Source organism: Hyaena hyaena, unplaced genomic scaffold, assembly GCF_003009895.1.
Source record: "Hyaena hyaena isolate Hyena2069 unplaced genomic scaffold, ASM300989v1 scaffold_1930, whole genome shotgun sequence".
Taxonomy (NCBI): Eukaryota; Metazoa; Chordata; class Mammalia; order Carnivora; family Hyaenidae; genus Hyaena; species Hyaena hyaena.
The window spans coordinates 113,469-134,458 of NW_024082530.1; the positions used below are offsets into that span (position 1 = coordinate 113,469).

At 47.8% G+C, this 20,990-nt stretch overlaps 2 protein-coding genes across 2 annotated transcripts in view; both read right to left on the bottom strand.

Moving 5' to 3' along the window:
- Positions 1-1,799: 1,799 nt before the first annotated feature.
- Positions 1,800-11,404, bottom strand: LOC120226910 (immunoglobulin lambda-like polypeptide 5). The gene is made up of 4 exons (XM_039225080.1): positions 11,302-11,404; positions 7,479-7,668; positions 4,227-4,333; positions 1,800-2,286 (listed from the first exon to the last, which is right to left on the bottom strand). The coding sequence occupies exons 1-4, from the start codon at positions 11,402-11,404 to the stop codon at positions 1,967-1,969; spliced, it is 720 nt and encodes a 239-aa protein (XP_039081011.1). The 3' UTR covers positions 1,800-1,966.
- Positions 11,405-12,859: 1,455 nt separating this feature from the next.
- Positions 12,860-20,990, bottom strand: part of LOC120226911 (immunoglobulin lambda-like polypeptide 1) — a 27,662-nt gene continuing 19,531 nt past the window's right edge. Inside the window, exons 3-5 of the mRNA XM_039225081.1 lie at positions 17,350-17,525; positions 14,776-14,812; positions 12,860-13,341 (exon numbers count right to left, since the gene is read on the bottom strand). Of these exons, the coding sequence (XP_039081012.1) occupies positions 13,022-13,341; positions 14,776-14,812; positions 17,350-17,525 (533 nt within the window). The 3' untranslated portion in view covers positions 12,860-13,021. The remainder of the gene's footprint in view (positions 13,342-14,775; positions 14,813-17,349; positions 17,526-20,990) is intronic.

The following is a 20,990-nucleotide window of genomic DNA, read 5'->3' on the forward strand; positions in this document are numbered from 1 at the left end:
AGATCCTAGGTCGGTTTGATCATGCTACTTTAGTTTCCGTTTAGGTACAGATGAAATAGCTATTGATAAAAAGATATTATATCTGGAATTTGTTTCCAAATATTGCATAAGAGAGCAATCATTTTGTTGCATAGGCATCATCAGAGAATTGATAGATTGGGACCTGGTTGATGGGAACATGGAGGTATTCTTATTCCTCTGTCTCCCTATTTTGTTGTTTTCATTTTTCCTTAATGCACACATACAAACAACTTACAAGAAGAGATGATAGTGTGGGGAAGTACCAGAGGTGAGGTGATTTTGGCATTCTACAGCAGTGTCTTGGGCATAAGGTAGACCTGGTGGCCTTCTCTCTCATTTGGGCCTCAGCATTCGTATCCATGACATATGGCCTGCATGTGTTGTGGGATCCTAGGACCCCCTAATCTGTCTTCTCCCTCTTAGGCTTTTCTAGGGCAGGAATGGCTGGGATAAAAGCCTAAGGGCTCTGCCCTGTGCTCTCCCCCATTGTGATCTCAGAACTCTTGGGCTTTATAGGCTCTGTCCCTGTGCTGACCTGGCTCCCTTGCAGGTCTGGTGATGGCAGCTGCTGGTGTCTGATGACCTGGACACATAGACAGGAGGCTGGTGGTGCCTACACCTCTGCTAGACTGACTGTGCATACACAGTGACCTGGGATTGAGTGTGTCCCTGATACCAGGCCACAGGTGCACTCAGGATTGAGCCACAGTGCATGAAAGATGCTTGATCATAGGTGGCTCTGTAGGCCCTGAGTACCTGGGAAGGAGACGCTGACTTTGCTGTAGCCCTTAGACCACACTCACTCTGCCAAAGCTGATCTACGCCAGCCAAAGTATACTCCTGAATTTGAACTGGTTCCCTCTCTTCAGGACTATCATTGGAAGCCCATTATGTGCCTAGGATGGTGTCCTTTGTCATTTACTCAGTTCTCCATGTCCCCACCACATGCAAGCCAATATCATCGACGTCATCTATAACCTAACCATAAAGTAACTCTCTCCTTGATCTCAGTTCAGATGACGAGACTCTTCATTATTAAGGTCCCAGCCCCAGCTAGAGTCACTTTGTCCCTGACCTTGACACTGGCCCATCAGAATATAAACTGGGTGTCCTTGTGCCTCAGCCTGACCTCAAGTTCCCAGCACTAGTGCAATGAACACTGCTGTCCTGAAGTGTGTCCCAGGGCTTCCTGATTTGGTTGGGAGAGTCAACTAGGTTCAGGAAGGGTTAGGCTATAAGATGTGAAACTTTCACTGTAGTCCTTGTTAGTGTCTTTACTCAGCTATGTATGGTGAAAGTTTTGAAACAAACTTCTAAGATTCATTGTTCAAAGCTTTCAATGACTTTCAGCTAATGGGCCAACCATGGACCCCCTCATTTGGTAGTCGCTTTCCCCTCTGGATTACTTACACGGAACTGGGAATTTAACTTCTGTTTCTAAACAGCCTCAGGGATCTCCTTCCTCCTTATTGTTGATTCTGCCCACTGCTGGCTCCTGGGACCCTTCTCATTCCTCTCTGATACCCTACAGAGCCCCCAGTTCCCTCTAACTCAGCATTCCTCCCTTTCCAGATGGCAAGGGCTGTATCCAGTGGGGCTGGTACCACACTACTATTTCATGCTCTGAGTCATTCCCAGAGTGATACAGAGTAAATGGGGTCCTTTTAGGGTTAGTTGAGTGGATGATGGTTTGATAGATCTCACATATAATTGTCCCTTCTCTTAACACTAATCCTTTAACCCAGACAAAACCAGACAAAAAATTGACATCAGAAATGTCAAATGGTAAGTGATAATTTCTTTATTGAGCACAGGTAGAAACAAGGGAGGGTGTGTGACCTGCCTGGTCAGAACTGATCCAGGGGTTGGTTCTCAGGGGTACATGGTGAGCTGGGGAAGCAGTGTCTGGATGAGGAAGGCCTCCATCCCTGACAGTCTCGGGGACCTAAGAGCACTCTGCAGGGACCACATTCTTCTCCACGGTGCTCCCCTCATGCGTGACCTGGCAGGTGAATATGCTGCGAGATTTCCACTGGTCAGGTGACAGGCTCAGGTAGCTGCTGGCTGCGTACTTGTTGTTGCTCTGTTTGGAGGGCTTGGTGGTCTCGATGCCCTGGGTGACAGGGTTGCCATCTGCCTTCCAGGCCACTGTCAAGCCACTGGGGTAGAAGTCACTGATGAGGCACACCAGCGTGGCCTTGTTGGCCTTGAGCTCCTCATGGGATGGTGGGAACAGCATGACCGATGGTGCTGACTTGGGCTGACCTGTGGGGTGGTGGAGAGGTAAGCCAGAAGCTAAGTGTCCATGGCTGAAGCTCCTACTTCAGTCTTAATTTGGGGAACAGCTCTGTCATGTCCATGGCTTGGGCATCAAATGGCCCCAGCTCCCTGAGGTCAGGTCAGCCATGGAACAGGCCACTCACTTTCTGTTGCAATGAATCTGACTGCCAGATTCTGTAGTGTTTGTGCCCCTGCATGGCCTTAGACACTCTCCAGGTCACATGTCCTTCTCACCCACACAGTCCTCCCTGGGACTGCCTGGCACTGGCCCTGAGACCTGCATTCTCTTGTGAATCTGTCTGTTCTGGACATTTGCGTCACTGCCAATATCACCCAGGTTGCTTACCTAGACCTATAGCTGATCTGTGTTGGTCATTGAGCCTTGTGTTATCATTTAAAAAGTAGGTTTCCTGTCCCCAGAGTCCCTCACACCATTATTAATTACAGCATTTCCCCTTCCTAACGGAGAACCCCCTCCCCAGGGTTTCTAAGTGTGCAAGAAATGGGAGTTCATTGAGCTGGACTACAGGGAGCCCTGTGGCTGGAGAGTTTTCAGATGATGTGAATTTTCAGTTTTGAGCTTAGGCTATGTCTTTTCTGAAGGTTCTTCCTTTTCTGTGATGTTAACTGGGGGTTCTGTTTATCTGTCTAAACATTAGCTTTCTGGAAGTCTGGCAGGCACAGTCCCTGTCACTTCTCCCTATCAGGGGACTCTGACCCCATGTATTTGCTCACAGAGCTCTACTCCCTTAGCGGGTTGTAAAGAAATGTACCCCTGCTGCCTGCCAGGACATTCTCCTGATTCCTTTCTTAATCTTGGTTTTCTTACTGTTCCTCTAGAAGTGGAAGGTCCAAGCACCCTGGGGCCTTTCTCTTCTGATGACCTTCCTCCTCCTTGATCCCCTTGTCCCACTTCCACCTTCATGTTTCCAAGTCCCCAGACCAATGGTCTGTTCACTGTGCTTCAGGCAGACCTCCAGATGGGATGAGCTGGAGAAAGAATGCTATGCCTGAGCCATCCCCAGAATCCTTCCCACACCCCACGGCCCTGTTTGAAGCCCAAGTGCCCCACTTCCTTGCCTTCACTCCTCAGTTCTCTTTAGACTCTTGGAACACAGTTTTAAGGATGGGCTAAGTCTGTTCTGAAGTGTCTCCCTGTTCTGTGAAGTTTTCTGGGGTTCTGTCTGTCATCAGATTTCTGAGTGCCTGGCAAGACCTGTCCTTGTCACCTGTCCCTATCTGGAAACCTGGCCCCACATATCTATCTGCTCAGGAGGCTTTCCTGTGATGGTGAAGGCATTTACTCTTGCTGCCTGAGTGTCCTGAGACCTGTCTGTTTGCTGGTGTTCTGACTGTCCCTGTGGAGGTGGAAGGTCCCAGCACCCAAGGCCCTTTTCTGCTCTGATATACTTCCTTCTTCCTTGACCCCCTTGTCCCACTTCCTCCTTGATGTCTCTAAGTCTCCAGGTTCTCTGCACTGTGCTTCAGGCAGTCCTCTTCTTTGGATCCCCTGAGGATGGAATCCAGTGCCTGAGCCGTCGCCAGAATCCTTCCCATATCCCATGGTCCCTTTGGCAGCCTGAACTCCCAGTCACTTTCCCTTCACCTCTCAATTCTCCTCGTCTCCAGTAGCTCAGAAATGCTGAGTGGGTATCTGACCATCCCTGAGTCCAGAGAAGGCTCCCTTGGGGAAGCTAGAGCCATGGTGAGTTGTGGGTTTAGGTCTACAGGGACAGTCACCTGTAGCCCTGACCAGACATCTGATAAGAGTGGATGGGGGGAGGCAATGAGGGTCAGACAAAAGGGGCAAAACCTACAGATCCCACAGATCTTCAGCCTGAGCCCAGGCCAAAATAGAAAGCAGAGAAAAATCACCCAAAATTGTACACTGAATCTGAAAGAGGAGTGAAACGGGGAAGACTCACCAGCGATGGTCAGATGGGTTCCTCCGCCGAAAAGATAACACTGTGACACAGCCTTGAACACAAACCCTCTGTCAGTACCTCCACTCCTGACCCAAGCCCACCTGCAGCTGCACGGGAAACTCAAAGCACAACCCCCTTGTCACGGGCACTGGTCGGGCAGATGGGTGGGTGATGGAAGTGCTCCCTGGGGACCCGAAATTTCAGTTCATGGAGGGTTCAGATTCCCTCCATCCTCAGCCATGGGGAGACTTTGGAAAGACCACCTCTAGATCTGGCATCTGAATCCCCAGCTAATGGCATCTTTAGGAAGGTACTGGGTGCTTTCCTCAGTCTTTGTCAGGATGTCATTGTGGAAGGGGTGAGCAGGGCTGTTTCAGCACAGAGGTGATGGGACTGGGAGCTCTTTGCAGACTTGGAACTCATTTGGAGGGTTCTGGATATGCCACCACATCATCAGCACAGGAGACCATTCAGGTTTGGGGTCAGGAATCGGAAGTGTTGGGAAGAGAATCATGGTTCCCCCCCAACACTTAGATCCCCTTCTAGGTCCTGAGCTGCTGAATCCCTGTCTTTGTCTGGTTCTTCCAGATGGTAGAGTAGATGGGCATTGCTTTGCCCTGTCCTGAACCTTGTGAGGGCACCTGTCATGCTGTAGGGGTGTGTGAGATGAATGTAAGCTGGATAGACCTGGCTGGCCCCTATGGGTGGGGAGTCTGTCACTACATTTTCTCCCTGAACCGAAGTGTGGGAATGTGTGTCTGACCCTTGAACTCTCAGTGAGAATCACATATGTCCCACAAACAGGAGCATCACTAGCACAGGGTCACCCCACGAAACAAGACACATATTGTACCTCTGCACTGGACCTTCACGTTGTGAGGAAGGGGGCCTGACCTTCATGGCCTTTGTTTGCATCCTGGCCTTGGGATGTCACCTGCAGAGCTCACACAGGGGACACACGGGTCTGGTATCTTTCTTTCTGTGACAAATTGGCATACTGAGCCAGAACTCTGGATGTCTTCCTTGATATGTTCTTGATTAGTGTGTAAACACCCTCCCAGCAGGTAATAAGGTTGCTTCTTATCCTATATAAGAATTGCCGGGGGGTTCTGTTGTTACTGGATGGCTCTGGTATGAACGACAGAGATGGAATTGTCTTTTTTCATGTCATATCCTGGCTCCCTGTGCAACACCTTCTATTCCAGCTCCTCCTGATCTTTCCTGTGTGTGTGCTTATGTGTGTGTTATGATCAGATCCTACACTGAGCTCCTAAGTAGATGAGTCAGTTGAGAAACATGTCAGCAGCCCCTTCCTAGCGTCTGAGCCTTGATTTGTAACAGAGGCCTTGTGGCAAGTCACACAAACTCAAGCCATGGACTCATGGGTTGGCCTGGCCTCAGAGGGGTTCTAGAGGGCATAGTTGGAGTCTGTCTCCCAGAGACTTTGGATACAAGTGTGAACCAAGAGACATGGTGAGGGTGAGGTGTCGGCAGTAGAAGTGTGAGTGTGAGTGCCCAGTGCCCAGAAAGAGGCTCCTGCAGTGAGTATGATGGGGGTCTGTGGAAGGGGGACAATCATTGTTCCTGGGTAGGTAGGAGCAGGTGTTCTCATGAGATAGGGAGGAGGCTCTAGGCTGTGATGATGGGGAATGTCCACGTGGGGTAGGAAACCAGAGAAAACCTGGCACTGAGTGGGGGGCTTACAGGAAAAGGAGAGTGAATATCTTCAGAGGAGAGCTTGTTGTAGTCAGTGAAGTGCCACGTCCAGGGAGAAACTCAGGGATTATCCAAGAAATCATGGGGGCCTGAGATCAGTGAGGGCAGTTATGATTGGTATTGGACATGGTTCACACAAGAAGGAAAGCAAAGAGAGACATTGTGGAGGATGGTCTCTTTTTTTATGTTTTTTTTTAAATCTTGTGTTCATGAATATTCCCTGGCAATTTTGGGTGAGAACAAAATAGCCCCTCAAGATGCCTACCTTGGGCAATGTTCCCAAGAGGCAAAAGGAATCATATCCCCCCAGTAAAGATAGTTGAGTTCCAGACCAAAATGTTAAAGCCAGATTACCAGATAGCATGAATTCTGATTGAATAAGGGACATTTTATTGAAGGTTGATTGGGTGCTGGGAGAAGGGCTGGGATGATCCTGGTGCATGGGCAATCCTTCTTGGAGGTGCAATGTGCAGCCACATACTATCATGCCTAGTGGCCTTCCCTGGGCCATCACCCAAGCTTATCAGGTCAAGTCCAGAGTGCACCAGATCAGCAAACAATAATGATTCAACAGGGGAGGATGGAAGGAGCAGATTATCATTCTGTAACATAGGGAAGAAGAGGAACAGTTTATTTTCCTCTAACATTATATATGAAGGTAGCTCTGGGGAGCATAAAGAGCAGATGAAGGCACACTCCTTATGAGCACATTGTAGCTCTCACAGGAGAAGGAAGACAGAAATGAAATATTGCCATGATACATCCTTCCCATCTGATGGATGGTGTCATTGAACATCTAGACAGCTAGTACTACTTGAAAAGATCCACCTGACCTGGGTCCCTTGATGCAAAGTAGCCAATAGTCTTGGCTTGACTACCATACACATTATGAATTTTGACATCACATGTCCCAAATGTAATCCAACCATAAGTATTGTGTCAGGAGTCTAGACTTTCATGACTAAGATCCCAAGCAGTGCCAGGATGATGCTAAGCCTCACTGACCACATACAATCTGAACAGACCCATTTTCCTGGAAACCCTCCTTGTTTCTGTCTGATCCCCCCGGGACCCCAGTCTGTCTCACTTGGCCCATCTCCATTCCCATGGGCACAAGAACTGCAACCATTGAGTTGCCCACAAGACAATTGTTCTTCAGGTCATGGCGACAAGAACACAGGGAAAGTGGGCAAATAGGTTCTCACTTGACAAGTCTATCCCTAATTACTGAGGCTTACCCAGAGTGAAGAGGAACAGTGAATGTACACCAGAAATGTCAGTGATAAGCACTAAAGTCCTTATTGAGCACAAGTAGAAACAGGGAGGGTGTGTGACCTGCCTGGACTGAGCTGATCCAGGGGTTGGTTCTCAGGGGTACACAGTGCCCTGGGGAAGGGGAGTCTGGGGACCTAAGAGCACTCTGCAGGGGCCACATTCTTCTCCATGGTGCTCCCCTCATGTGTGACCTGGCAGGTGAATCTGCTGCGAGATTTCCACTGGTCAGGTGACAGGCTCAGGTAGCTGCTGGCTGCGTACTTGTTGCTTTGTTTGGAGGGCTTGGTGGTCTCGATGCCCTGGGTGACAGGGGTGCAGTCTGCCTTCCAGGCCACTGTCAAGCTGCTGGAGTAGAAGTCACTGATGAAGCACTCTATTGTGGCCTTGTTGGTGCTGAGCTCCTCAGGAGAGAGTGGGAAGAATGTGACCGAGGGCGCAGACTTGGGCTGACCTGTGGGGCAGAGGAGAGGCAAGAAGTCAGAGTTTACATGTTTATTTGGTCACATCCTACCTCTGTTCTAATGTGGGGTACATTTCTGTCATGTCTAAGGCTTGGGCTTCAGTTGTCCCTTGCTCTCTGTGTTCTGGTCAGCAATTGGTAGGATTGCTTACCTTCTGTTGGAGAGAAGCTGAGTGTCCATCTGTTGGAGATCTGAGCCCAACTGTGGTTTTTGTTCCTCTTCAGTTTCACCTGTCCTTATTACTTTCCTATATGCCTGTAGGCTCCCATGTTACTAAGTTTTATCATGCTCAACACCTAATCTTTTCCTGTGGAATCTATCTGTCCTGTGTCATGTCCTGCCAGGTCCATCTCTAAGGGGTGCTCATGAAGGTGCCTGTCTATTCAGGTATTAGTCTCCCTAAGAGGGGGTTTCTTGGCCATATTCCAGATGATCCCTCATTGCAGCCCTTGCCCATCTCTTTTTTTTAAATTAAAAAAACTTTTTAAATTTATTTCTGACAGAGAGAGAGAGAGAGAGAGAGAGAGGAGAGGGGAGGGTCAGAGCCCGACGCGGGGCTCAAACCCACGAACCCTGAGATCATGACCTGAGCTGAAGTCACACTCTTAACCGACTGAGCCACCCAGGCGCCCCACCCATCTCTTGGCAAAGACCCTCTAAGGTTCCCTGAGGGGGAGAGACCATCTGCCCCCAGGCTGGAATCTAGTTTATCAGGTGGAGACTTTCTGGGAGAGGTGAATTTGTTGTTCTGAGGCTGGGTCTGGAGCTACTCTGAGGGGTCACTTTGTGTGTGAAGTTATCTCTGGGGGACTGCTGCCCTAGCATTGCCCTAGCTTGGTAGGGGCAGGGGCTATCCCTGTCTCCTGTCTCTGTGGAGTCACCAACCCCAGCATCCACTCAGGGGTCTCTCCTCCCACATTCTTATGGGTGTGATAAGCTTTGGGACCTGAGCATCCTGAGCCCTGTCTTGTCTGAGGAGGTCTTGCCTGTCTCAAAGGAGGATGACGGACCCAGCACTCTGAAGCCACCTTGTCCTAGGAAATCTTCCTTCTGTCCTTGTCTCCCTTGCCTTGGGTTCTCTTCTATCTCATGGCCAATCAAGAGTTCTCCCATAACCTCTAAGTAGCTCCCACCTAGAACCCGGAGAGCATAGAACCCAAATGTGATTGAGGACACTAATTGATTGAACTCATGAGTTGTGCAAGCATCCTTCCATGGTCCCATGGCACTGGTGCCCCATCCAGAGTCCCCCAGTCCTTGAGTCCTTCATTTCCTCACATATGGGGGATGAGAGACCCTGAGGGAGCTGAACATCTCAGCGTCCAGAGGAAGACTTACAGGAGTGGACAGAACAGAGCACATATGCAACTGAGGATTGCTCTGGCAGACAGATATATGAGTTTTTAGGTCATCCTGAGTATCCCCTGCCTCTAAGATAGTAGGGGAGGGGCGTGATGCCCAAGGAAGCAAGCAGGCATCTAGAGGAAGGGAAGGAGATCAGGTTTGCAAGGACTGGGGTCCCCGATGAAAGAGTGATCAAGGTGAGAAAAGACACAGAAAGAAAAAAAAAAAAAAGAAGAATGAAATTCCCCAAATGTCTCGCAGAGCAGAGAAGGACGGAGAAGATGAGACTCACCTAGGAGAGTCAACCGGGTCCCTCCTCCGAAAAGAAAACACTGTGATACAGGCTAATACAAAGACCATTGCCTGGGAGTCCCTGCCCACTCCCTAGACCCCTACCTGCAGCTGTGAGGGAGGAAGTGGAGACACTGCTGCAGGCTGGTGTCTGCTTAGCAGAGGCCACAGATCTTCCACCCCTAGCAGATAACAGTGTCAATGTCCCCACATGTGCAGCCACAGGATCCTTGGAATCAATTCTCCCAAGGAAGTTAGTATCTGACCTGCTGTTTCTACCTCTATCTCCTGGTATCAGAATCAGTTTTGTTAAGAGCCTCTGTGTCACTGTGAGTGAGCATCTGTAGAACTGAACAAGAAATCCCTTCTCTGTATGATCAAATAATCCTAATTCCATGGTGAGATCATGAGGTGAGGACAGAGGGTGTAACCTTCCTCCCAAACCTTTAACTCCAGGGAAAAGCAGATTGGTCTCTGTGTATGAGCTACTAGAAACTTCCTATGCCCCCAAACATCACTTCAGAGAGAAAAGTCTTATTTTTCCAGGGGGGAACCTAGTTTGGGACTGTTTCAAGTGAAGTCTGTCCTGGGCCTTTAGGACATGCCAATCTGTGTCCAGGTGACGTCGGGACTAGCCCCAGCCAAACCCCTATCTAGTCCTATTCTAGGGTCGATCTGCTGTGTGACTGTTGCTCCACTTCTTTCAAGGAGTCTTAAATTCCATCAGCCACGAAATGGAACTGGCATCAGTGACCAATTTCAGGCCTGGGGCAGGTAAGCACAAGTGAAATAGAATATGTTGTCCATCAGATCATGTGGGTGTACCCAGGAGACACCCAAGAGGCTCTCACTGACTAATGTCCACAGACGTAGCCACATTTTCATATGTACAGTGGAGAAAGCCAAGCATTCCATCAAGCCTACCCAAGTCATTCCAAGCATGTATCAGGTCTCCAAATATAAATGAGTTAGCAGGGGAGGGTGGAGGGAGCAGGTCATCATCCTGTAAAGTGGGGAAGATCAGGGAATGGTGCACATTTCTTTTTTCTCTACACATGAAAGGCACTGCCCACATCGGTACATTGCAGCCCTCACAGAAGGAAGACAAAAATGAAATATTGCCGTGATGTACCATTCCCATCTGTTGGATGGAGTCATTGAACATCAAAGAAGCTAAAAAGGTCCACTTAATGTTGGTCTGTTGATGCAAAGTAGCCAACTGCCCTGGGAGGTGATTCTTTCTTTCTTTTATTTTTTAATTTTTTAAATGTTTTTTATTTCCTTCTGAATGAGAGACAGCATGAGCAGGGGAGGGTCAGAGAGAGAGGGAGACACAGAACCCTGGGAGGTGATTCTAACATGCAAACTGCACCTCCTGAAGGATCTGATTCCAGAAGCCTTTTGCAGGAAGAGGCAGAGATAATGGAGATGGCTCAGATACAGCTCTCTAGGAGGCCATGGCTACATCCCCATCTTGGAAGAGTCCCAGGACCAGCTACTTATCCCCTGAAGTCCCTTCCTTGCAAGGAAAAGTAGAACAATATGGGAGATTCTTATAGACCCAACACATCTGAAGACACACACCCCAATCACAGTGTCAAATGTTATTCAATACCCAGAAAGAGAAAAGGAAATGCCACCAAATAACAACAGCATCAACAGAATAATTCCATTAATTCACTTGTGACAAGTATTTTGGTTGTCAAGGATTTGCTCACAGTTTCTACATTGGTTTAATAATGGTATTTTAGTTTCTGTTTAAGCCTTGATCTTATGGTACACAAATGAAATAGCTATTGATAAAAAGATATGATATCTGGAATTTGTTTCCAAATATTGCATAAGAGAGCAATTATTTTGTGTTGCATCAGTATCATCAGAGAATTGATAGATTGGGACCTGGTTGATGGGAACATGGAGGTATTCTTATTCCTCTCTCTATTTTGGTGTTTTCATTTTTCCTTAGTGCACACTTACAAACAACTTACAAGAAGAGATGATAGTGTGGGGCAGTACCAGAGGTGAGGTGATTTTGGCATTCCACAACAGGATCATGGACATGAGGTTGACCTGGGTGGCCTTCTCCCTCATTTGGCCCTCAGGATTCATATGCGTGACATGTGGCCTGAGGTGTGGTGGGATCCTAGGACCCCTTAATCTTCCTTCTCCCTCTTACGTTTTCCTAGGGCAGGAGTGGCTGGGATAAAAGTCTGAGGTGTCCCTGTGCTCTGCCCCATTGTGATCTCAGAACTCCTGGGGCTTGTAGGCTCTGTTTCTGGGCCAACCTGGCTGCCTAGCAAGTCTAATGAAGGCAGCTTCTTGTCTCAGATGAACTTGAGACTTAGGAGGATGGCTGTGTCTGCACCTCTGTGAGACTGACCTCGCATGCTTCAGTGACCTGAGATTGAGTGTGTCCCTGATAATAGGCCACAGGTGCACTCAGGATTGAGCCGCAGTGAGTGAAGGAGGCTTGTGCTATAGGAGGCTCTGTGGGTCCTGAGTATCTGGGAAGGATACTCTGACATTGCTGTAACCCTTAGGCCACACTGACTCTGCCTGTGCTGGTCTGTGCCAGTCAAACTACTCCTGAATTTGAATTGACTCCCTCTCTTCATTACAATCATTGGATGGCCACTATGTGCCCAGGATGCTGTCCTTTGTTATTTACTCAGTTCTCCATTTCCCCACCACATGCAAGCCAATATCATGGACTTCATCTATAACCTAACCATACAGTAACTCTCTCTTTTAACTCAGTTCAGATGATGAGCCTCTTCATGATTGGGGTCCCAGGACCAGTTAAGGTCACTTTGTGCCTGACTTTGACTCTGATCCATCAGAATATAAGCTAAGTGTCCTTGTGCCTCAGCCTGACCTCAAGTTCCCAGCACTAGTGTGAGTGAACACTGCTGTCTTGAAGAGTGTTCCAAGGCTACCTGAGTTGGTTGCGAGAGTCAACTAGGTTCAGGAAGGGTTAGGCTACAAGATGTGAAACTGTTTCTCTGTAGGTCTTGTTAGTGTCTATACTCACCTAGCATGTATTGTGAAAGTTTGAGAAATGTACTTCTAAGATTAATTGTTAAAAGCTTTCTGTGGCTCCCTACTAATGGGCCAACCATGGACCCCTCATTTGGTAGTTGCTCTCTCCTCTGGGTCACTTGTATGGAACTGAGAATTTAACCTATTTTCCTAAAGACCATTGTTTCTGCTCAAGGATCTCCTTCCCCCTTATTGTTGTTTCTGCCCACTGCTGACTTCTGGGATCCCCCTCCTCCCTCTCTGACACCCTACAGGCCAACCTGGTCTCCCTCTCTCAGCTTTTCTCCCTTTCCAAGTGGCAAAGACTGCATTCTGGGGGGCTGGTACCACAGGACTATTTCCTACTCTGGGTTGCTCCCAAGGGGAAGGAGAGTCAATGGAGTCCTTTTAGGGTTAATTGAGTGGATGGTGGTTAGATAGAATCTCATGTCATTACTGTCCCTTGTCTTAATTACTAAGCCTTTAACCCAGACATAACCAGACAGAGAATTCACATCAGAAATGTCAAATAATAAATGATAAGATTTTATTGAGCACAAGTAGAAACAGGGAGGGTGTGTGACCTGCCTGGTCTGAACTGATCCAGGGGTTGGTTCTGAAAATTACATGGTAAGCTGGGGAAGTGGTGTCTGGATGAGGAAGGCCCCCATCCCTGACAGTCTCAGGGACCTAAGAGCACTCTGCAAGGACCACATTCTTCTCCACAGTGCTCCTCTCATATGTTACCCGGCAGGTGAATCTGCTGCGAGATTTCCACTGGTCAGGTGACAGGCTCAGGTAGCTGCTGGCTGCGTACTTGCTGTTGCTCTGTTTGGAGGGCTTGGTGGTCTCCACGTCCTGTGTGATAGGGGTGCCATCTGCGTTCCAGGCTACTGTAAAGCCGCTGGGGTAGAAGTCACGGATGAGGCACACCAGGGTTGCCTCGTTGGCATTAAGCTCCTCAGGGGAGGGTGGGAAGAGTGTGACTGAAGGCACGGACTTGGGCTGATCTGTGCAGGGTGGAGAGGGTGAGAGATGCAGGGAGAGTCCAGGTATTGGACAGCCCTTCCCCCATCTACACCCTGTATGACTGTTCCCATGGTGGCAGTGCTTGTTCACTCAGGGGACCCTCCTTTCCACTCCAGCCCTGCCCAGCAGGCAGCCTCCCAAGTTCTCAGTATCCCTTCCATGTCACCTCTCCCAGGTGTGTGAAAAGTGCATCTGTAGCCTCAGTTTCCCTGTGCATGAACAAGTTAGTCTTTCCCCCAACCACTTTCCTGGTTTCTGGTGTCTAAGTTCAGAATCTGGCCCTAACCTCCAATTTTCTCAGCCAAGCATGTGGTCCCCATATCACTTAATTTTTCTGGATTCATGTACTTCCCCTGTGAACTGGAGCCCCTTCCAGGCCAATCCTGATAGGGTCTGTGGAAGCTCCAAGCCCTGTGCACAGTGAGGCATGGAGCCTCCTGTCCTCCTTGGGAAAAGCTCTGTCCCTGTTTGGCCTCAGGTCTCCTGGGTAAGCTGGATAATCCAAGCCTCTTCTATCTCCCCCATCCATCCTGCTCCTACCACAGGATCCTTGGCTGCTTTCTTGGGGGATGTCCCCTGCAGACAATGGTCACAGCAGCCCCACAGCCACTCCAGTACCTCTGACTACTCCTGACTTTAAGGGGCTGCTGTGTAGCTCTGAGCCTCCCATTCACTCCCTAGTTGGTCATCTCCTAAGTCTAATGTGCCCTTTGAGGATGGTGGGAGGCCAGCCCTTGGACAGGTGAGACACATGGCCCTGGGATCATGGGGCTTCAAGGACTGAAGAGACGGTCCATGGGACCTGCTCCTTTCTGACCAATGTCCTTGGAAGGCCGTGCTTCTGGTTACATTACCTTACATCTCCTATGTCTCTGTGTCCCTCCATCCTCACAGCCTAGCAGAGACCCTGAAAACAAAGCAGACCTGCCTCTGTACCTTCCACAGGTCTCCCCTCAAGCTGCCTCTCTCTGTGACCAGTGGCTGGGGTCATAGCCCCAGCCATATTCCAGCCTCCTGTGTGGCCCTCCTAGCCTGAATGGGCATGGAGCCCTCAGCCCTGATGACTCAGGGACTGTCTCTAAGGCTGCCTCACCGCCCCTAGTCAAAAACAACCTCTGGATTCCATGTGGTGTCTGCTCTAGAAGTGAAGGAGCCCTCTATGCAACCTGAGCCCCAGGAGTGTTGGACTCTGAAGTTGGCTACTCCTGCCATTGGGATCCTTCCTCCTGGTTACTCTGAGACCAACTAGCCTCCCTCAGAACTCATAGAGAAAGGAAAGAGGTTCGGGGCGGGGTGGGGGTATTGGTCCTTATGGCCAGGAGGGCAGAGGGGAAACAGTCCTAGACAGGAAAAAAATGACTTTCCCATGACAACAGAGGGTGGAACAAGTTGGGAAAGTTGGTGAGACCACTTACCTAAGATGGTTAAGTGGGTCCCACCACCAAAGATATACTACAGTGACTGAATCTCAGACCAAAACCTCTTAGGCCAGCACCTGGGGCCTGCCTCCCAGGGACCAGGCCAGAGAGGGAACTTGCTGGGTATGATAGAGCACAGGGCTGCACAGGGCTGGGCTGCATTCTGGGGTGGGGGTGGGGGAGGAAGCCAGCCTCCCAGAGGCCAGGGCATACTTGGGGCCCATGGCCCAGAAACATCCCCATGTTAGGCCCCCTGTACAAAGCAGGCATCACTCATGGCTTTGGAGTCACCCAGTGTGTGTCCTTTACTCCCTGTTCTGATCCTGTCCTAGTCACCACTGAATCTTCAGTGCTGATGGAGACACTGAGTGCTGTATCCCTTCAGGGAGCCATATGGTGTGGCAGAACGAGTTCTGAGCTAACTTGGATCTGCCCTATCTTTACTGACAGCATTTTAGGGCCTCTGAGGTTCCTTTCCCACAATTTCTCATGATCTAGCTGGTTAGCCTCTACCCCGGAAGTGGCCCATGGACACTGGGTCAATCCTGACTCACTATGCTTCCACAGAGCCCACTTCCCTTTGTTCCATACGGTGATACACAGTTCAGTTCCATCTCTTTAATGAAGCCTTCTCTGATCTCTCAGACCGCTGTCTTTCTGTCCAATTGTCTGTATATCTGTCTGTCCATCCATCCATCATCTGTCCATCTGTCCAACAAATTTTCCCAACCATCCATCTGCCAGGCACTGATTCACATGTTGGGACATGGTGGTGGAGGCTTCCCTGGCTTTTACCCCTCTCTATCCATGAAATATTTTAGGTCAAGGCCAACTAGGTCCTCATCTAGGGCAAGTCTGAAGCCCTTCACCATATTTCTGCAAGAGGTCCCTTCTTTCTGGTGACTGTACTCTCCTTGGTGTCCGAGACTCCCCACTTTTCCTCTCTCATGGTTTCTCTTTCTTCCTGGCCACTGCAAGGTTGCTGATCCCCAGACCACACCCAGAACCCACTCTACCTGTGCTCTTCCAATCTCTCTGCCTTTGGTCCATGCCAATGCACTCAGATGCCTTCCTGGGAGTCTTATATCCCTATTTCCAGCCCTGCCCTCTCCTTTGGGTTCTAGATTTTCACAGATTCTGCCCACTGAACATATCTCTGCTTGAATGCCCTGCAGACACCTCCAAACTAACAGACCCCATCTAAACTGCTTACATTTCCCTGTAAACTTGCTTTCCTGCATTGTCCTCACTTCTGCAGATTAATCTTCATGCCAGAGGTCTGGAGCCATCCCAGAATGCTTTCTCCTTACTGAATCATCCTCTGCGTTCTAACACCTGACCATAATACTAAATACAATTAAAATACTTAAAAAAAAAAAGAAAAAGAAAAACCCAACCCATACTCTAAGATATAATGACAGCAAGAATCCTCAGGCTTTGCCAAATTTGATTTGATCTCCCAAATTAGTTTATTTAAGTTGGAAGATACTTGCATTTGGAGCCAGCATTATTCACCTCAGCAGCAGGATTATTTGGCCATGGCTATATTTGAGATGTGCACATAAGATTTTTGAGACACAATTTAATATATTAGTAACAAAAATTCAATTTGTTTCTTTTTTAAAGAAAGCAAGCATCTAGCCTTTTATTAAGTTAATTATCTAAGGAAACTTCCTTAACTTGATCAAAAGTATACTCCCAAAACTTATAGTAGCCTTCACATGTAAAAACAAAACCTTCTTAAAGACAAGGTTGCCTATTATCTCTATTTTTATTCAACATATTTTACAGATTCTAGCCAATAAAATGAGAGGAGGGCCACCTGGGTGGCTCACTTGGTTGGGCATCCGACTTCAGCTCAGGTCTTGTGGTTCATGAGTTCGAGCCCAACGTCGGGCTCTGTGCTGACAGCTCAGAGCCTGGAGCTTGCTTGTGATTCTGTGACACCCTCTTCTAGCCCCTTCCCAGCTCACTTACACTCTCTCTCCCTTTCTCAAAAATGAATAAAAATTTAAAAATGAGATGAGGCAAAAAAAAGTACAAATATCAGGAAAAATTAAAGAAAATTGTTCTTTGCAGATGATGTTTTAGTCTACTTAAAAACAAAACAAAACAGAGGTTGGAGGCAAGATGGCAGAGAAGTAAGGAGCTCCGTACATTTCGCCTGCACCCATCTCTCAAACAGAGAAGGCCTGAAGTCGTAGGACACTGAGCCACAGGAGTTTGGGAAGAGAAAGAGACAGAGTACCCTGGGAAGGAAACCTCATAAGTGCGTGAGTGCGAACTGGGGGAGATATAAGCTGGACGGGATCCAGAGATATGGAGGGAGAGGAGGGAACCTGGCTTGTGTGCAGCTGCAGTGAGTGATAAACCGACGAGTGGCGATGAGCTGCCACGAGACCAGGGGAAAGGAAAGAAAAGCTGAGATTGCTCATAGAACCATCCCTGGAGAAGAGAAAAAACCTCGGCTTGGAAAGACTGTTTTTTAGCTCTGGCTGGGGTGCTGACTTTAAACTAGGTGCCTGGTCCCAGAAGGCCCCAGGAAAAACTGAACTGTGGTGCTCCTGGCACCATCCATGGTGGCAGTGGCGGGTGAACCGGCAGCAACTCCTGGGAGGTGGTCCGGGCCGCGCGCGACAGCCACCCCCTGAACCTGCGGCCCCAGCGACCTGGTGAAGGAGCAGCGGCGCGAGCAACAGAGGCCTGCTGAAGCGGCAGCGGCGACTTGGTGAAGCGGTGCCAGCGCCCTATAAAGCGGCAGCGACAGCGGCCCGCTGAAGCATCTGCGGCATGCTGCAGCGACACGGACTCTACGGACCTGAAGTTGCTACATTCCCCTAACGCACTAGGGTTGTATCCCTGCTAGACTCCGTTGGATCTGAGGCTGCGACACTTCCCCTACCCCCCACTCAACCCCCAGGCAACAAGGAAGCAGTGACCTGCGGGAATGTTCAGGGTAGTTTAACAGACCCTTGGACTGGGACCTGGAAACAGGCGGGGTGTGGGGCATAGAACTCAGCCCACCTTGGCTACATCCTCAGCACAGGGAGATCGGATGAAGTGATTTGCAACGCTTGGTTGAGAAGGGACTGGGGTGACACCATTCTTCTCCCCACAACCACCAAGGAGGGGCCTCAGGGAGGCCAGCGGATACAGTGGAGACAAGTCCTGCCTACACTAAACCACGCGCATCCCCTCCAGATAGATATTTTGTTGTTGTAGCTGTTTTTACCTGAGCCTGGGTTTGCGTGTTTATTGGTTTTGTCTGTGCATTTGTGTACCTGTGTTCCCTCTGTGGTTGTCTGTTTTCTTTTTCCAGGGCTCTGTCAAGAAACAAGCCAAACTACACATGGTGGAGAGTCCCAAATACCGCTACAAGTAGGGAAACAAAATAACCAAACGCTCAGCAAGAGAAACCAAGAGACACCATCCAAAGAACACTTCCTGAACAGACAGACCCTGAACAATCAAATGAGTCCTCTCTAATACAGCAGAACTCACAGGGGCCGTGTGTACAAAAGCTTTTAAAATTAACAAGAGATAGGGGCGTCTGGGTGACTCAGTCGGTTAAGCGTCCAACTTCGGCTCAAGTATTGATCTCACAGTTTGTGGGTTCGAGCCCTGCATTGGGCTCTGTGCTCACAGCTAGCTCAGAGCCTGGAGCTTGTTTCATTCTGTATTTCCCTCTCTCTCTGACCCTTCCCTGCTCACGCTGTCTTTCTCTCTCTCTCTATCTCTCTCTCTCAGAAATGAATAAAAAACATTTAAAATTTTTTAAATATAAAATTAACAAGAGATAGAAAGCTAACCAAAATGATGAAACGGAAGAACTCTTCTCCAAAGAAACTCCGGGAAGAAATGACAGCTAGAGAACTGCTCAAAACAGACATAAGCAACATAATTGACCAAGCATCTAGAACAATAATCATAAAATTAATCGCCGGGCTTAAAAAAAGCATGGAAGACATCAGAGAAACTATGGCTACAACAATATAAAGCTTAAAAATAGTTATGGTGAGAGGAGGGGGCAAGATGGCGGAGAAGTAAGGAGCTCCGTACTTGCACTCGCACCCATACATCACACGGAAAAGATCTGAAGCCATTGGAAACATTACAAAACCTGAGAGATTGGGAGAAAAAGGACGCAGAATCCACTGAGAAATCCTTCTAATGGCTACCTCAAGAAACAAGCCAGAGTACACAAGGTGGAGAGTCCCAAATATCACTACAAATAGGAAAATAAAATAACCAAGGTCCCAACAAGAGAGACCAAGAGATACCATTCAAAAAACACTATCTGAAAGGATAGGCCCTGAACACTCAAAGAGTCTTCTTGGGTACAGCAGCGCTCTTAGATACAGAGAGCATTAACAGGTCTATAAAACCAACAAGAGCCAGAAAGCTAACTAAAATGACGAAAGGAAAGAGCTCTCCTGCAAAGAAACTCCAAGAAAAAATGACAGCTAATGAACTGCTCAAAAGAGATATCAGCAGCATAACTGAACAAGACTTAAGAATAATAATGGTAAAATTAATAGCTGGGCTTGAAAAAAAATAGGGGACATCAAAGAAACTATGGCTACAGACAGAATGGAAAATAAAAATAGGCATGAAGAATTAAAAAATGCGATAAATGAGATACATAATAAATTAGAGGCCTCCAATGCACGGATTGAAGAGGTATAAGGAGAATAGGTGATTTAGAAGACACCATTGTAGAAAAACAAGAAGCTGGAAAAAAAAAAAGAGACTAACTGATCCAGGAACAGGAAAGTAGAGTTCGAGAGCTCAGCGACATGGTCAAACGCAACAATATCCGTATCATAGGAATCCCAGAGGAGGAAGAGAGGGGGAAAGGTGCTGAAGGAGTCCTGGAACAAATTATAGCAGAGAACTTCCCCGACCTGGGAAAAGAAGTAAACGTTGAAATACAAGAGGCTCAGAGGACCCCCCCTTAGACGTAATCTGAATCGACCTTCTGCAAGGCATATCATAGTAAAAATGGCAAAATATAAGGACAAAGAATTTTGAAAGCAGCTAGGGAGAAAAGGGCTCTAACATACAAAGGGAAATCTATCAGAGTGGTGACAGACCTATCTACTGAAACATGGCAGGCCAGAAAAGAATAGCAGGAGATCTTCAATGTGATGAACAGAAAAAATATGCAGCCAAGAATCCTCTATCCAGCAAGCCTGTCATTCAAAATAGAAGGAGAGATAAAACCATTCAAAATAAACAGAAATTGAAAGAATTTGTCACCACTAAGCCAGCCCTACAAGAAATCCTGAGGGGGACCCTCTGAAGGAAAGGCTGCAGGGAACAAATATACCAGAGACGCCACCACACACATGAACTCCACAAAGGACACAAAGACTCTAAATCCACAAATCTCAATAATAACACTGAATGTAAATGGACTGAATGCTCCAATCAAAAGACATTGGGTAGTAGAATGGATAAAAAAACAAAATATCTATAAGCTGACTACAAGAAACTCATTTGAGACTGGAAGATACCTTCAGATTAAAAGTAAGGGGTTAGAGAAATATATATCATGCTACTGGAAATCAAAAGAAAACTGGAGTAGCTATACTTATATCAAACAAACTAGACTTTAAATTAAAGACAATAACAAGAGATGAAAAAGGGCATTACATAATAGTTACAGGATCTATCCATCAGGAAGAACTAACAATCATAAGTGTCTATGGACCGAATATAGGAGCTCCTAAATATATAAAACAATTAATCACAAAGAGAAACAGGCTCATAGATAAGAATGTGCTAATAGCAGGGGACCTCAATTCTCCACATACAGCAATGGATAGGTCAACCAGAAAAAAAAATCACTGAAGAAATAATGGGAATTTACTTTCTTCTCAAGTGAGCGTGGCACATTCTACAAGATAGATCACATACTGGGACATAAAGCAGCCCTCAATAAATAGAAAAGAATTGAGATCATGCCATGCACACTGTCAGATCATAATGCTTTGAAACTTGAAATCAATTACAGGAAGAAGTCTGGAAAACCTCCAAAAACATGGAGGTTAAAGAACACCCTTCTAAAGAATGAATGGGCCAATCAGGCAATTAGAGATGAAATTAAAAAATATATGGAAACAAATGAAAATGAAAACACAACAATTCAAAATCTATGGGATGCGGCAAAGGCAGTCCTAAGAGGAAAGTACATTGCTCTCCAGGCCTAT